The 18286-nt window shown below is 40.6% G+C and overlaps 1 protein-coding gene across 6 annotated transcripts in view; it reads left to right on the forward strand.

Moving 5' to 3' along the window:
- The window catches only part of st14a (ST14 transmembrane serine protease matriptase a), a 39788-nt gene that overhangs the window by 3646 nt on the left and 17856 nt on the right, over positions 1-18286 (forward strand). For all 6 annotated transcript variants that reach the window (XM_061827711.1, XM_061827712.1, XM_061827713.1 and 3 more), the window contains exons 3-8: positions 11461-11620; positions 14915-15045; positions 15117-15187; positions 16226-16392; positions 16475-16510; positions 18038-18272. In XM_061827711.1, the coding sequence (XP_061683695.1) occupies positions 11461-11620; positions 14915-15045; positions 15117-15187; positions 16226-16392; positions 16475-16510; positions 18038-18272 (800 nt within the window). The remainder of the gene's footprint in view (positions 1-11460; positions 11621-14914; positions 15046-15116; positions 15188-16225; positions 16393-16474; positions 16511-18037; positions 18273-18286) is intronic.

Raw genomic sequence — 18286 nt, forward strand, 5'->3', positions numbered from 1 at the left:
TGTCAGAAGGGGCATCGGAAAAATGCGAATATCTCTGTTGTTCGACTTCCATAGTAGCAGGCACTGCACAATGATGTCAAGGACAGAGGACGCGACTAATATGGCGACCACTTGGATTTCGGGGGACACTCAATTCCGCAACTTTGTGCATGGATGACTCGCTCTCCGCTCACTTTTTTTTTTTCTCTCTCGTATAGACATTGAAGTGAATACTATTATATGTATTTTTCATTACAATATCAACTTTAGAATGTTTGTAGGTATGTCAGTCCCACTTTAAGGATCCATCTATTTCATTCCTCAGTTGGATTTCTCTTTTGAGTATTTGTAATACTCCAGTACAACTAAAGCCCAAAGGTCAATACAATCCGAAGTCTTTACAGTAATGATGTAACTTGGTTCTCTGTAGCTGTGTCACACCTGGACTATCTGCATATGCATTTGAAAAATTTCATTTATATGCTTCATGTTTTTCAAACGTACATTTAGATCCATTTTGGGGAGGTGAGTCATGATTTCCCATTCTCATTTAAAAAAAAAAAAAAAAAAAGTAGCCACAACATTTCTACACAAATAAAGATTGATGTTTGGAAAGCCCTCCAGTCAGCGACAGACCCAGATGGAATCAGGCTGCCTTGATGGCGGTTTAATGGCAATGCTGAATTCCTCCTGGTTGTTTGCCCTGTTGGGACTTGTTCCAGGAGTCCCTTTTACTGTCTCTTCGCACCGGGATGTATTCGCTGAATCACTGAAAGCAATGAAAACAAATGACAAATCATAAACAATAACTGATGTGTTGATGTCTTCAGTACAAAGATGTTGGCAGTCATAAATCTTTACGCTCAAATTCTTATGTGCAACTTTTTAATCTCCCAAATAGATGTCTACATTATTAGTAAATGGTTTACATAGTACACTATCATCTCCAAAGTTACATGATGTTAGTTGGCTTCTTAGTTATTTAGATATTCCCATGGGAAATAATGTAACTCAATTCTAAGGTCCAACTGTATCCATCTTAAAACCGGGATTTCATTAGCCTACTAGCACAATTGCTTAGAAATGTATGAATGTTTTCAGAAAACAAAAAAAAGTAAGCAAATTCAGCAAGTCACGTTGTCTCTATTCGACCTTTGCAGATATCTCTGACAATCTAAACATGGAGAGAGGGACATGTTTTTTTAGTGAGGACATTGGTATATTTATATTTTTGGGATCACAAGAAGTTAAGTACTTTAATTGTGCTTTTAGGCTAACAATTTTGTGTGCAGGGAATGTAGTGTATAACATTTATGTCACAAAACCGTGAAGAAAAAGTTATGTTGCAACTTTTGCTTTTTGTTTTAGCATTTTCTTGGTTAGATGTTTGTGCCATGCAATTGTCCTAAAAGCATTAGAGTTTTTAACCTGGTTATAAAAACATTCATGCTTGGGTCTGACATAACCTCTATTGGCAACTTATTCCATTTGTGTGCAGCATAATAGCGAATTGCCGCTTCACTGTGTTTGGTTTGGACTCTGCGCTCCATTATTTGACGTAAGTCTGTCTCCCTCAGAGCCATACTGGGTTTGTATTCTTCTTCTTTTCCTTTCAGCTTGTCCCGTTAGGGGTTGCCACAGCGTGTGATCTTTTTCCATCCAAGCCCATCTCGTGCATCTTCCTCTCTAACATCCACTGTCCTCATGTCCTCTCTCACAAAATCCATCAACCTTTTCTTGGTCTTCCTCTTGCTCTTTTGCCTGGCAGCTCCATTCTCAGCACCCTTCTACCAATATACTCAGTCTATCCTCTGAACATGTCCAAACCATCGAAGTCTACGCTCTCTCACCCTGTCTCCAAAACATCTAACTTTAGTTGTCCCCCTAATGAGCTCATTTCTAATCCTATCCAACCTGTTCACTCCAATCAAGAACCTCAGCATCTTCATTTCTGCTATCTCCAGTTCTGCCTCCTGTTGTTTCCACCGTCTCTAACCTGTACATCATGGCAGTCCTCACCACTGTTTTATAAACTAGCGGAGACTTTTCTGTCACATACAACACCAGACACCTTCCGCCAACTGTTCCACCCGCTTGTACCTGTTTCTTCACTTCCTTACCACAGTCTCCATTGCTCTGTATTGTTGACCCCAAGTATTTGAGTTCGTCCACCCTCGCGATCTCTTCTCCCTGGAGCTTCACTCTTCTTCCTCTGCCCCTCACATTCATGCACATATATTCTGTTTTACTTCAGCTAATCTTCATTCGTTTCCTTTCCAGTGTGTGCCTCCATCTTTCTAATTGTTCCTCTGCCAGCTCCCTCCTTTCACTGCAGATCACAATATTATCTGCAAATGTCATAGTCCAAGGGGATTCCAGTCTTACCTCATCTGTCAGCCTATCCATGACTACCGCAAACAGGAAGGGGCTCACCGCGGATCACTAATGCAGTCCCACTTCCACCTTAAATTCTTCTCACACACCAACGGCACATCTCACCGCTGTTCTGCTGCCCTCATACATGTCCTGTACTATTCTAACATATATCTCCGCCATGCCAGACTTGCGCATGCAGTACCACAGTTCCTCTCTTGGTACTCTGTCACAGGCTTTCTCTAGGTCTACAAAGACACAATGTAGCTCCTTCTGACCTTCTCTGTACTTTTCCACAAGCATCCTCAAGGCCAATAATGCATCTGTGGTACGCTTTCTAGGCATGAAACCATACTGTTGCTTGCAGATACTTCTGTCCTGAGTCTAGCCTCCACTACTCTTTCCCATAACTTCATTGTGTTGCTCATCAACTTTATTCCTCGATAGTTTCCACAGCTCTGAACATCTCCTTTGTTCTTAAAAATGGGGACCAGCACACTTTTCCTCCATTCTTCTGGCATCTTCTCTCCCGTTAGTATTCTATTGAATAAGTTGGTCAAAAACTCCACATCCACCTCTCCGACATTGCTTCCATACCTCCACTGGTATGTCATCAGGACCGTCTTTCCATTTTTCATTCTGTTCAGTGCCTTTCTAACTTCGTCCTTACTAATCATTGTCACTTCCTAGTCATTTACGCTTGCCTCTTCTACTCTCCCTTCTCTCTCATTTTCATTAATTTCTCAAAGTACTCTTTCTATCCGCTTAGCACACTACTGGCACCAGTCAACATATTTCCATCGATATCCTTAATCACCTTTACTTGCTGCACATCCTTCCCATCTCTATCCCTCTGTCTGGCCAACCTGTAGAGATCCTTTTCTCCTTTCGTATCCAACTGAGTATCCATGTCGTCATATGCCTCTTGTTTAGCCTTCGCCACCTCTACCGTTGCACTACGTCGTATCTCAATGTATTCCTTCTGCCGCTCCTCAATCCTTTCCATGTCCCACTTCTTCTTCGCTAATCTCTTTCCTTGAATGACTTCCTGTATTTTGGGGTTCCACCACCAAGTCTCCTTTTCCCCTTTCCTACCAGAAGGCACCTCAAGTACTCTCTTGCCTGCCTGCCCGTCTGAGTACCTGGGCAGTAGTATTCCAGTCTTCCAGGAGCTCTTCCTGTCCATCTTTAGCCTGCCTCACCCCTTTCTAAAAGCCCACATAACATTCTTCCTTTCCAACTTCCACCACCTGATTCTCTGCTCTACCTTTGTCTTCTTAATCTTCCTACCCACTACCAGAGTCATCCTACACACCACCATCCGATACTGTCGAGCTACAGTCTCCCCCGCCACTACCTCACAATCAGTAACCTCCTTCAGATTACATCATCTGCGCAAAATATAATCCTCCTGCGTGCTTCTACCTCCGCTCTTGTAGGTCACTCTATGTTCCTGTCTCTTCTGTAAATAAGTGTTCACCACTGCAAATTCCATCCCTTTTGCAAAGTCAACCACCACCATCTGACCCTCAGTTCCTTTGCTGAATACCCATCACTTCATCGCCAACGTCCATTGAAATCTGCACCACTCACAACTCACTCACTCAGTCACTCATTCACTCACTTACACACATATGCTCAGGACTACATCGTCTAATTCCTTCTAGAATTTCTCTTCCAACTTGAGGTCATAGTCGCTAATCACATTATACACAATGCCCTCAATTTCAGCCTCATCACTCAATTTGATACTCTTTTCATCTCCAAGACATTCTTAGGCAGCTCTTCCTTTAAAATAACCCCTACTCCATTTCTCTTCCCATCTACGTCATGGTAAAATAATTAAAACCCTGCTCCTAGACTTCTAGCCTTACTTCCTTTCCACTTGTTCTCTTGGATGCACAATACATCAACCTTTCTCCTAATCATCATGTCAACTTACTCCTTTGCTTTTCCTGTCATAGTCCCAACATTCAAAGTCCCTACACACACTTGTAGGGTCTGTGCATGCTTCTTCTGCCGACTAAGCCGCTTTCCTCCTCTTTTTCGTCTTCTACCTACATTATCTGAATTTGTACCTACACCTTGCAGATTAACAGTGCCGGGGCGTGCGTAGTTAGCCTGAGCCACAAACTATCTGTTTTGGAATTCATTTGATGAACGCTCCAATAGGTGACTTGCAGGTGACGTCACATCCGTTTTGAATTTTTTGAATATTGGGAGGTCTCATTTCGCTGGTTACATTAGATTACATAAGACACTTTTTGACTTCTGAGACGATGGTGCACACGTGTTGTGTTATTGGCTGCTATAACAAGTTCAGCAAAGAAGGGAACAGACGGTTTTTCTGATTTCCAAAAATATTTATGCACTAAGGACCCCAAACAGAAGAAATGTCGAGCAAACGGCAAGTGAAGTGGCTCAGTAAAATCTCGCTTCCAGATCTCACTCGTCCCACAGTTTCAAGTTGTGTGCAGCGATCACTTCATAAGTAGTAAGTTTAAGCCTAGTATTGCACTTTTACCATATCCTCCTACCGGTATTTTTACATGTGTTGTTTGCTGTGTTTTATATTACAAGACTAACGGTGTTTGATGGGTTTACATGTAGATGTACATCCAACTCAGCCGCCGACCGAAATCGGCCGCCAGTGACAGGCTTTTCATCTGCTGTTTAAGATACAAACGTATGAATGTGTGTTGTGCGTTTGCTGTCTGTTTACTGTCTGTAAACGTCAAATTATTTTTAAGAAGGAAATATACCGAATATATATTAAAAACAACACGAGTATGCATGTAGCACCTACCACCTACCAGGGCATCATTCACGCTAGCCCTAATACAACAGTAGCAGGTTTCTATATGCTGACATTTGAGTAAGGTAAATGTGAACAAATAGAAAGCCGCTACTGTTGTATTAGGGCTAGTATTACTATTAGGGCTACATTCAGACATTCACGCTATAATTTGTTAGTACTTAGTAATTTACACCTTGGACATTTTAATTATTGTCACATTACTTAATGCTCCTTCAATTAAATTTAAAAGACGTTGTAATATTTATTTGTCATAGATCTTTTTCCCTAATTGGTCCGATTTGTCGGACCTGAAAAGGCCATAATGGCTAAGCAGAAACAACAACAGCGAGTTACGCACTCTGTCCCGGGTGATTACAAGTTACTTACTCGGGCAACAATTAAAACCTTTTTCTTCAGACAACGTTTTGCAGAGGACACTCTGAATCCACCCGCTTACAAAGTAATTGTAAGCCTCCAAGGACATGTAGGCCTTCATCTGTTGGTTAGTAAGGCTGTTGGTTGTAAGCACCAAGTAGTTCACAATGTCGGGGTATTCCACTCTCGGCCAAGATTTTTCAGTTGCAAAATCAGCCTTCGATAGACTATACGGGTCCAGATCCTCACATAAATTAATTTTCTGCCAGTAGTAGGGTTTCAGATCAGCCGACAGATCCTCGAAATACTTGGAAAACGCCATAGAAAGTGCAGATACAATGAATGCGATGCTGGTATGTAGATAAACTTTAAGAACTGTTTACAACCTCCCAACATGGCCGACACAAAAAAAAAATCTTGCCCACAATGCACTTGCTCTGAAGTTGTGCAAGTGACCTATATGTTTGGCACAGTTTTATGCCGGATGGCCTTCCCGCCACAACCCTTAGCATTTATCCGGGCTTGGGACCGGTCTACAAGACGCACAGGAATTGTCCCGTCCTTTGGGCTGCGTTGTATTCCATTTGCATTTTTTTTATGTGTTCAAGATCTAAACCATTTAGTAAATTATAGACCAGTAGCAGAACTTTAAAATCTATTCTAAAGATGATTGGAAGCCAGTAAAAAGACTTTAGAATTGGAATTATATGCTTGGACATCTTTGTTTGTCAGAACCCAAGCTGGATCATTCTGAGAAAGCTACAACTGTATCATGTTCTTTTTGGCAAGTCCAGTCAGAAGACCATCACAATAGTCAATCAATGTATGAAAGAGCTTCTCCTGGTCTGATCAACACACACTGGATGTTTTCTTCAGATATTAAAAGGCAGTTTTCGTAATTAATTTGACTATTGACTTAAGTCATTACACTGGCTTCACCGGTCAGCTTTAGACAAGATTTTATAGTTCTGCTACTGGTATATGAAATATTAAATGAGCTCTGAGATTGAATCGTGGAGAGCAGAGTCCAAAGCAAACAGGGAGAAGCAGCATTTACCTATTATGAAATAAGTTGCTAACAGAGGTGATGTCAGCCATCAATGTTAATTTCTTCAAATCCAGGTTAAAAACTTTTTTTCCTCATGCATGTTTGAGTACTTACAGTTTTTAATATTTGTTGCACTGTATGCTGTATAATTTTCTTTGTATTGAATGCGTTTCCAATGCATTACTTTGTGTATGAAATGCGCTATACAAATAAATTTGCTCGCTTTGCTATTGAAAGTCAGGTCGGAATCTATCAGAACACTAAGGTTTCTCACTTGGTCTTTGGTTTTTAAAGATGGTGACTCAAGTTATTTTCGAACACCAATCCTCCCTTCTTTATTGCGAAAAACAATTATCTTTTTTGTTGTGGGTTGAGTAAAGAAAATTTTGCCTCATCCACTTATCGGTTTTAGATAGTGACACAGCACGTCAGTTGAACTGTAGTCATCCACCACAAAACATGAGTTTGACATATGGCTTTTTGTAATTACTGCCATGAAAATCCTCTCGAGGGATTCATTTTGGAGGAGCAGCAGGAAGTGACATCAGCAGGAGCCCAGTCAGGCGGCCTTGTGTGTTTATAGCGGTTTTACCTGTGGGAAGATTGCTCTTTTTCCTTCATGTTAGCCAGAATGCCTGCTCGTTGTATTGCTGAATATTGTTCAAACACTCGGGAGGATGTATTTACTCTTAATATGTTTCCAAAAGACCCAGTTTGTTGTGAGAAATGGATTATACAGGTGCAAAGGATGAGAGCTTCGTGGGTTCCAAATGACAGGTAGGTGTGTATAAAGCTAGAGGGCGTTGGGGGATGTAATCCTCTCAGAACGTAACAAAAGATCCGCGTATGTAAGTCAGGGGTGCTAAATGTGTCTATATGCGCGTCGGCCGGGCCGAGGTGGCTCGTCTGTTGTTGTTGTTGTTGTTGTTGTAAGTGATCCGCATATCATCTAAATATGGCTCGAAACAATAGGGTAATATTGCCCTGGTCACTCGATTATGAGATGTTCTCTTCGAAAAGAGCTTCCGTGTCAGAAGGGGCGTCGGAAAAATCTGAAAATCTCTGTTGTTCCTCTCCCGTCGCAGGTGCCACTTCGTGTTTTCAATGGCTCATGTCCCAATGTGAGGTCTGCTAATGACGTTGCAGGCAATATGGCTACCACTTCGATGTCGAGTGAGACTTCCGCAACTTTGTGCATGGATGACACATTCTCCGCTCATATTTATTTTTTCGTATAGATTCGAAGTGAATAATGTTATGTATTTTACATTACGATATCTATTTTCGAATGTTTATAGGCATGTCAATTGGGCTTTAAGAAAATGAGTGACAGCATGAAAATACATTAAATATGAACACTTTGCACTTTCATTGACTTCCATCTCAGGACCTGGTCTGTTTATTCGAAGCAAAATCCTCCACTGCAATGCCTCTGGGGAAGTGGTCCATGTCAGATCTATTCCCAGTTGGTCCGTTCAGAATCCCTACAGATGCAGCCTCAGATTCGAGTTCTCTTAAGTTCTAACTGATCTGATCAGATCATCAAATGCCACTGTGGTTTGTGCTGAAGTTAAAATTGTATTTCCAAGGTGTTAATATTGTATTTGTGTGAGATAGTGATGTGTTCCGACACGTCTTCTATTTAGTTCATTCCGTTTTCATTTTTTCCATCTGCCTCAATAAGAAGTCACCCCCGCCGGCAATGAATGTGTGTTCTGGCAACTGTTCAAGATTGTTTTGGTTTTAATGTAAAGAATGTGCCTCATTTACATAAAAGGCTCATGGACAGTTGGATTGTTCATGTTCTTTGTTGTTTTGTGGTAGTTTGAAGGTGTAGGTCATTTAAATGATTTACTGTGCCTAAAGGGAAATGCATAGTTTGTGCCTCCAGATGGTATTGTCGCAGAATTGTGTGATGTCTTGTTGTCAGGCTCCTCCGCTGTATCAGTAGCTTGTTCCCAGCAGGTTCAACAGGATTTTAATGGGTGAAACCTTCCCTCCTCCGCACTCCTTATCATCTTCCCTACTCTAGCTCACTCCTGAGAGGCCACCACAAGCTGAGTTGTGATTCATTCAAGTTGCCTTTTTTATTTCATAACTATGCACTTAAACCGTTCTGTATGTGTGAGTGACACTTAGTGATTATTTCCTACTCACATGTCATGTTTTGTTTGTTTGGAGGGGCTACATTTATAGGTCACTGAGGACAAATGCATACGTTGAATACACAAGCAGAGATTTTCCATTTGGTAATTTTACTTTAATACCGAAGATGGCCTTGGAAGCTGCTGTGTGCATTGCTTTTAAGTGGCTGTGGTGTGACTACAAATATCTTATATTCTTTTTCTGCAAACCAAAACAGAAGCACCTAGAAAGGCATGTAAACTGTTTCTTGGATGATGGGGAAAAAAATGGGAAAATAGGAAATTAATTTTCTGTGCTGTGATGGAAAATTTTCATTACCAGTTATTGTTCATTATATATCTAATTGCAACTGGCATTCCTGAAGTATGCTGATGTGATCCCGCTACAATGTCTTGTTGTGCCAAGTCTGCATGAGCCCAATTGTAATACATTGGTCATACTGATTATTATTACAACACTGTTTCCACAAATAAGCCCCCCCCTCTATTTCACTTGGTTAAATGTGTAATATCTTGTTAGAAGAGTTTGTCCATGGAACTATTGTTAAGCTGGGTGGTAATTCATTGAAAGAGTAAAGCTCTTCATCTGTAAAGGTGAACAGAGGAAAAATTGACCAATTGCTGCTATTAATTTGAAAAGGACAGATTTGAATTGCCCATCTGAATAATGGCTTGAGCCCTGGTATTTAAATTTTTAAACTGGTATTAAAAATGGGAATATTATTTATATTTCACACTGTCATACTGTATCACACTGTGTGGATTTTTAATTTTTTAGGAAGAATTGCCTAAAATTCGGGATATTAGTTGAAAACATTGATCGAACATGCGTTTGAGTTCCTTGTTTTGCTTTCACGAGCGTAGCCATGTTGAGGCACTAACACTATTAACATTAACGCCCCTCCCCTCGCATTCTCTCAAGACGTCGCTTATTTTGTGTGGTCTTGACATTAATTAACGTGTTTATTTCATAAACGTTAACTAAATGAGCCTGCTCCAAAACAACCGGTATTCACCCGTAAACAGGAAATGCAAGTTAACTGCACAGAGCATGTACGAAAGCGCATGTTCAGAACTGCTTCACGTAATGCGAGCGCATTTACTTCGAAAGTCAACATCATGAGCCATGTCAAAGGAAATTCATTCACACCGGGGGTGCTCATTGCGTCGATCGCGAGGCAGTGTGACGACGTTAAAAAAAAAAAAAAAAAAGACTATTATCCACATCGTTGCTTGATTCAGGTGTGGACAGTAAGTCAAGCATATGCAAATAAAGGCGGGTTCTAGCAAGCCGGTCTCCGATTTACGGCAGTCCCGTGGTGCGTGACCCCCCACAACAACAATACGTCATGATTGCCGACAGTGTTGTTCCAATGTATCGCTTGCTTGTTCCCACTAACACCGATTATGTTGAAGTAAACTTTCAGCATCTTCAAAACATTGCGAGTATAGAGCGTTTGTGTTTATTCCTTGACAGGCCAGTGCATTTAACATTTATTCAGATAAAATTTGTCAGATCAAGAATTTTTATTGATCAAAAATTTTAAATACCATTTTATATCATGTTCTACTAATATTGGTTGTAATCGGAAATGATCATTTCTGCGTTTGAAGTTTTAGTTTTCTATTCTAGCTATGTATTTGCTCATTTTATTTTTAATTTACAGTTATGTTATATTAATCCAGTAAGTTATATTAAGGCCATCCCTAATCACACCCGCAACTTTATCTGCTAGCATGACTGACCACACCCGTACATTTTTCGTGTGTGTGTGTGTGTGTGTGTGTAAAAAAGGCAACTGATTATACTATTAGTATTACTAGATCTATATCTAAGATGGTGAGCAATGTGGTCGAGTGTATCAGTACAATTGGACGTAAGAAGTTTGAGACTTAAACGTTAATTGTAATTACTACAGATCAACTTCTTTAACATGTTTTGCTGTACGGTGTAGAAATTCTAGGATATGTTTTCGTGTATATTCTATATCTATACTATAATATGTATAATGTGGGGAAAAGGACAATTTTAGTTGTCTTTTTACTGAATAAATCTGGGCTTGGCCCTTGGGGAATGTCTGCCCATTATTTTTTTGGTCAGGATTTAGAAATTTTACTTTCAATTTTTGTCAGAATTTTAACAGATATTGCCAGAATGTACCACAGCCATCGATTTTTTTCAAAAATTTCCCAGGGGGGGCATATCTCTCTCTCTCTCCTCTCTCTCTCTCTCTCTCCTCTCTCTCTCTCTCTCTCTCTCTCTCTCTCTCTCTCTCTCTCGTCAGTTGTTTTTTTTGTGTATTTGTGGCTTGACTTAGACCCTTTTCGTAGCGACCAGGAACCACTGCAGTATGTTGTGGTTAGTACCTGTATATCTGCGTCACAGTTGAGGTGTTTTGTTGTGGCCTTTCTTCATGGACTTAACATGTTCTCCCCGTACTTGTGTGGACTTTGTCCAGGTACTCTAGAATGGAGACATCCTCCTCCATTCTTAAAAACATAATTGGTTCATCAGAAACATATTTTTCTTAATTGTTGTGTAAGTGTGTGAATGTGAGTGGATATATTAGAGTATCTGCAATTTTTCTGGCGTTCAGTCCAGACGTCTTGCTCAAAGTCAGCTGGAATTGGCTTCAGCTCACCTGTGAACCTATTGAAAACACACATATAAACCGTCTGGAGAGGGTTTGAAGCACCTTATATATTTTTAATAGCAATTGCATACCAATTTGTGTGTCTTCCAGGATAAAGAATGGGACACTAATGTTCAGTTCCTGCCAGCATCAGACAACAAGAAGCTGGAGAAGAAGAAAGGTCCTGGGAAGGTGGGCGCCGTGGTTGGAGTGCTGATCTTGTGCGCTGTCATAGCACTGATGGCCGGCCTGCTGATCTGGCATTTCCACTGTAAGCGTGCCTAACCTCATTCGTTACATTCCACTCAGAAGCATTTTGATGATTTTTTTTATTTTTCATTTTTTTTGTGACTATGTGAAGAAAGTAAAATCAGTTGATTAATCATAGCAAACAACTTCTATGATGACTGAAGTTATTGTTAACCCACTTTTGTTTATACAATATTAGACAACATTTGACATTAGGCAATAGCTAACCAGCTAACTGCTGATCGTAATAGATAACAGCTATGGCAAGCAAAGGCGCTCAAGTTCTTATGCAATGAGGGACTCATGCTAGACTCCAAGGTGCATCATATTGTATGCCACACATATCACAAAAAATGAAATGATGAAGAAAAAACGGTGACGCTACATAGAGCTCGCGCACGTGACTGAGCTGCTCGACATTGTGGGAGACATTGAACCAGAGGAAAATATTTACAATGCCTGAGACCTGTTGTGCTGTTGGTTGTCACAACAGAAGAGACAGATATTCAAAAACAACATTCTATAGTATAGCAGCTGAAAAGACCTAAAAGAGCGATGGATTTTGGCAATTAAACGTGATTGCTGGTGCCCAACCAAGTACACACACCTGTGTAGCGATCACTTCATCTCAGGTAGGAATTATTCTTAATCTCAAATTACCAATTAATATCTATAATGCCAAATTGACTCATTTAAGAACAATGCGTATTTAAAAAAAAGAAAATAGTCTGTTGCAGAGAGTTTTACGTGTGGCAGCGATACGCTTCCATGTACAGAGGAGCCAACTCGATGCCCCCCCCCCCCAATCATAGTTAATGAATGCGAGTTTTTATAAAACCAGGGGTGATTTATTTAAACATTGGTATTTGTATGGAATCCCATCTGAAAAAAAACAAAAAAGATCGATGGATTTCGGTATTTAAACGTGATGGATGGTGCACAACCAAATACACGCCTGTGTAGCGATCATTTTATTTGAAGTAGGAATTATTCTTCTCAATCTCAAATTATCAATAAGTATTTATATAATCCTAAATTGACTCATTTGAGAATAATGCGTGTTTAAAAAAAGAAAATACGCAGTCTGTCGCAAAAAATGTTTACGCAGGTTTACGTGTGGTAGCGATACGCTTCCTTGTACAGAGGAGCGGTCTCCTTTTTTTTTTTTTTTTTTTTTTTTTAAATGTTACCCCCAATCATAGTTAATGAATGCGAGTTTGTATAAAACCAGGGGCCATTTTTTTAATATTGGTATTTGTATTGAAAAAAATCTGAGTGGCTCCTTCACTATGTGGGATTTATTCTTGATTGGGAACAGATCCAGCAACGAAGTATTTGTATGCGTCCAGACTTTTATACGCTTTCAAACGCTTCAGTGTTCATCTCGACGATTTACTCACCGGATACATGTGTATATCCAGTTGTTCAAGACAAGTGGAAGCGGGTTAACAGTCCACTTTCTTATTGGCGAAAACATCGACTTCACCATTAAATATGGGATATGGGTCCTCTATGCCAAGTGTCTCTCATTTTCCATGTACCTTTGTTTATTATCACCTTCTAAATGTAGGTATTGGACAAAACTATGGGCATCGTGCTAGAAGACATATTTTCATTTCGTCTCAACGGACTTAGCATTGAACAATACTTTGTTTGACCGGCAGTATTGCCAGTCATGTTATTTCAGTGACATAGGTCCACAAGCTCTATATAACTACAGTTTCCACAACATCCATGCCAACATGTTAGCAACTTATTCCATTTGTGTGCAGCGTAATAGCGAAATGCTGCTTCACCATGTTTGCTTTGGACTCCGAGCTCCACTATTCGACCCGAATCATTTGATCGCAGAGCCTTACTGGGTTTGTTATCCAAGAGCATTTCTTTCATATGTTGAGGACCTAAAACCTTTTAGTGATTTATAGCGCAGTAGCACAACATTAAAATCTATTCTAAAGCTGACTGGAAGCAAGTGTAAAGACTTTGGAATTGGAGTAATATGATCTGACATCTTTGTTTTTGTCAGAACTCAGCCAGGAACATTTTGAATGAGCTGCAGCTGTTTAATGCTCTTAGGGGGACTCCAGTCAGAAGACCATTGGTAGAGGCCCCGTAGCTCAGTGGTTAGAGCATTGGTTTGATAAACCAGGGGTTGTGAGTTTCTCACACTGGGGCCTGTACTCCCCAAGAAGGGTTGCGTCAGGAAGGGGATCCGGTGTAAAAACTGCGCCAAACAAACATGAGCGTTAATCTGAGATGTTACGCTGCGGGGACCCCTAACGGGACGAGCCAAAGGAAAGTTACTTTTTAGTCAGAATACCATTATTATAGACAAGCACGGTTAAGTTTTTCCTGGTCTGCGTGACACATGCAAGCCCTACAATTACTACTTATCACATTACATAGTTGTCTTCACACGCTTTCAGCAATTATTTTCAAAAATGTATAATCTAGATTATTTAGAAACAAATCTTTGAATTCTCTGTAGAAGGTGTTTAAATCCACTCCGGAGTCTATTTTAATGTGTACTTTTAGTATATGGCTGTAGTTGAGAAATACTGCATTGAAAGAGAACATATTGGAAAAAAAATAATAAATCTGTGACTACAGTGAACAAAATATTTTTGTGAACTGTAATTGTTTTTATATGGTTCAAGATGGCGACAAAGCGAGTTTTATTATATTAGAAAAAGCTATGACATTATGAGATAAAGCTTATCACTACAACATAGGTCCTTGGCCCCAACATGCCACAAAGATTTTTCAGCGAATCACATATACTATGTTGGCAAAATAAATCAGCGACTAGGTGAATTTGAAAATGCTCAAGTAAGAAGTATGGGCATGGATTAAATTCATAATGCTGTGTTTTTGTGGGATAGAATTATCCCTTTTTTTATAAGCTCAGGGTTTCTGTAGATGCCCTGGGGTGTTTTGAGAAACTAACGTTGAAGGCAAAATGAATAAACAGGAAAGAAATACACATCATAAAGAAAGTTCCTCACTTTTTATCCCCTCTAGTGTCTTCCACTGAGCTCCTCTTGATGAAGTGGCAGAAAGTTGCGCTCTTTTTCTTCATGTATTCTTGATGTTCTTTTATAAAGGAGGTGTCAGCTTTGGCACAGAGCAATCCTGAGGGTTTTCATGACATTTCAGAAAGAAAAAGTGACAGACTGAAATCAAGGGCTTTTTTTAGTCTGAAAAAGGATGAAAATAGTCATTTTAGCTTTGTTTAGCCAATGTCATACTTTTTATCGATTATAAAAAATGTCCTTGTCTTTCTATAACCATAAACCCTGTCCATTTGTCCTTGCAGTCCGTGAAGATGTGCGTGTCAAGAAGCTGTACAGTGGCTCCATGCGAATCACCAACCAGGTTTTTGAGGATGCCTATGAGAACGCCAACAGCTCTGAGTTCAAGGCGCTGGCAAAGCAGGTCAAGATGCAGGTACGACAAAAACAACCGCTGCCATTGGCTTGTTTGTTACCTTCTCCCTCACACTCTTTTCTCATTTTCAGCTTAAAACACTCTACAGCAAGAGTCCACAGCTGGCCAAATACTACGTCGGCTCGACAGTTCAGGCTTTTAGGTACGAGGAGTCTCAAAGATTTAATTCGCACGACAAATGGAAGCAGGAGGATTTCTAGTCCCCTTTGAATTCCAAGGCAAAATAAAATCAGGACAATGGCTCATAAAAGATATACATATTTTATGAAATACTTGACTTGGAAATAAATTTCAATACGCCTGATAGATGGAGTGCCCAAAATACATAAATAATGAATAAGATGCAACTGTATTGAATGAAAGTTGAATACAGTGGAGCCTTCAGTTATGAGTGACCTGATTTGAGTTTTCCAAGATACAAGCTGTTATTTGACAGTCTTACTGCTTTGACATTGGGATATGAGTTGTATACGGTGGAGGTGAAGTTACCTCACTTCTAAAGAGGCTGCAGTTTGGGATAGTGAACAAATCTTTGAAAACGAAGCTTACTTTCAAAGTCAGTATAAAACAGAGACTTACACGCCATAGCTTTGCCTTAAGGTCTACTAGGTCAATGCTAATACAATAATGGGGAACGCCATAAAGGGCTGACAAATAGCATTTATTTGGCAGTATAAAAAGTTTGAAGCAACTGATATTTATACATAAAGAGGGCAGCAACACATGTAAATGAAAAAATATATGTAAAATATACCCAATATTGACATGTATATATGAAATATCCATTATTACTGCAAATTACTTGATCACAGTAGTTGAGTGAAACGCTTCGTTTGTCTGTATCACTATTATACTACCTCCCGCTGGCCAGCTTGTGCCGGTCAAAAGGAGCCAGAGTAATGCACATACTGTTTCATTCTATGTTTTCTAGTTTATTATTTCACGAACCACAATATTATAGAGAGCTATTTTCCCTCGTGAAAAACACATTACCGAAAAGTATATATTTTGAGGAGAGGACGGAACAGATTGACATATGAATGCTTTGAGTTGAGTGTGATCACTGAATGTTGTATGTCTAGTATATTAAGGTACAACTGAACTGTATTTTGCCAATGATACTTGGAGACCCAAGTATTTTTTAGATGGTGCTTATTTTGATGTTCTGTTTTGCTGGCAGTGAGGGAAGCGTTATTGCTTACTACATCTCAGAGTTCAACGTTCCGACCGGCCAGGAGGCAGCAGTGGATTATGCCATGTCCACCATGGACAAACTAGTTGACAAAGAGCAGCGCAGCATTTACAGGCCTGGCAATTCTCTGCTTCTGGAAGACGTTGTCTCCTCTGGTATAAGAAGTCATCCAAAAAAAATGCTTGCATGTCTGTGAAACCCGCTGGTGGATTCACTGTCAGTGTTTTTATTTTACAGAACTTGATTCACGATTGTTTTCAACGGAATTCAGCAGTAAGTGATCTGCGTTTTTCTATTATTTTTTTATATTGTTTTTCTTATTTTCGATTTTTGGTAGCGCTTGTGCATACTGTGCACTATTAAAGATGATCTTATGTGCTGACTGTCTTAAATTACAGTGAGCTTTTCGATAGATGATGAGATGGGGTACCTTGTCCCCACCCACGTCTGTGTTGGTTGGGAGTGCCTTATTGTGTCACTGTTGGCAGATAAATAGTAAATACGGCTTCTTTTTTTTTAATTCACAACAACATTTAATGACAACAATTCCTCCTATGTATTTAAAAGTACAAGTTTATTAAAAATAGCACAGTGCACACAAATGACTAAATCCACAATGAAAATCATCTTTGGCAAAAGTAAGTCAGACACTATACTGTATATTTGTATTTTAAGTGTGGTATTAGTAGTTGTGCATAATGTTACACTGTCTTATAATAATATTCAATATAATTTTAATAATGAAAAGACCTATCCATCCATTTTCTTCTGCATGTCTGAAGTCGGGTCACGTGGGCATTAACTTGAGCAGAGAAGCCCAGACTTCCCTATCCAAAGGCACCTCCTCCAGCTCTTCCGGGGTGATCCTGAGGCGTTCTAAAGCAAGCTGAGAGACATAGACTCTCCAGGGTGTCCTGCCATGTCCCCAGGGTCTCCTCCTTTCCTCCTGACAGACACTCCTCTCCAGCACCTCTGAAAAGACCTGACTAAGGAGAGTGAGGCGTGTAGTTGTAGTTGGAACACACCCTTTGGTCCCTTTTTTGAAAAGGGGAACCACCACCACAGTCTGCCAATCTAGAAGTGCTCTCCAGCACCCTCTTCAAAGAGTCCAAAAAGGGCATTTACTCTCAAGTCAGGACCCCCCCCCCAACATGACAGCAGAGAGGATGCTACTCTCTCGTCCACTGGGGTGACTCCCAACGTACAGGTGCCAAGCCACGGGACAATAAGTATACCCACACCTTCCTAGCGCCTCTCAAGAGGACTGGAACCAGAGCCCAAGCCATGTATGGAGGCGAGCCCGGCTATATCTAGTTGGAACCTCTCGACCTCACATACCAGCTCAGGCTACTTCCTTATCAGAGAGGTGACATTCCATTGTCCCAAGAGCCATTTTCTGCAGCCGGCGGGTGATCAGATTGCCAAGGTCCCCCCCCTTCAGCCACCACCCAGCTGACACTGCACCTGACCCCTATGGCTCCTCCCACAGGTGGTGAGCCCATGGGAAGGGGACCCAACATTACCCTTCTGCCCTGGCTCTCCTTCAAGCCCCACCACCAGTCCTGGCTCCAGAGGGGTGCCCTGGTGATCTGCTTCTGGGAAAAAGCCTCTGCAACTGTATTTCTGGAAAAGTGACTTCTAAATTCATGTTTTCTTTTGTTGGGGTTTTTTTTAGACACTGTTTCAAGATAAATGTGACCAAATATTGCTGTTATTCTCAGTCTGGGCTCCTTTACAAATGGCACCCTGTAATTATGCTTTCAGAGTGAATAAAACATGGACACTTGTCTCATTTCTCAGGATTCTTGAGGTTTTCTGAGCACACAAGGACCAACCACATTGGCCAGATCAGGTCCCCTGGCTTCCCCGACAGCCCTTACCCACCCAACAGCTTTATCCAGTGGCAGCTGCGGGCCGACCCCAACCACATCATCAAGCTAGACTTCGACACGATGAATCTGGAGGAGAACTGCGACAACGACTTTATCAAGATCTATGACTCCCTGGTGGCCATCGAGGCCAGGGTCGTGCAGGAGTGAGTCATACACA

Source organism: Syngnathoides biaculeatus, chromosome 8 (genome assembly GCF_019802595.1).
Source record: "Syngnathoides biaculeatus isolate LvHL_M chromosome 8, ASM1980259v1, whole genome shotgun sequence".
NCBI classification, from domain to species: domain Eukaryota; kingdom Metazoa; phylum Chordata; class Actinopteri; order Syngnathiformes; family Syngnathidae; genus Syngnathoides; species Syngnathoides biaculeatus.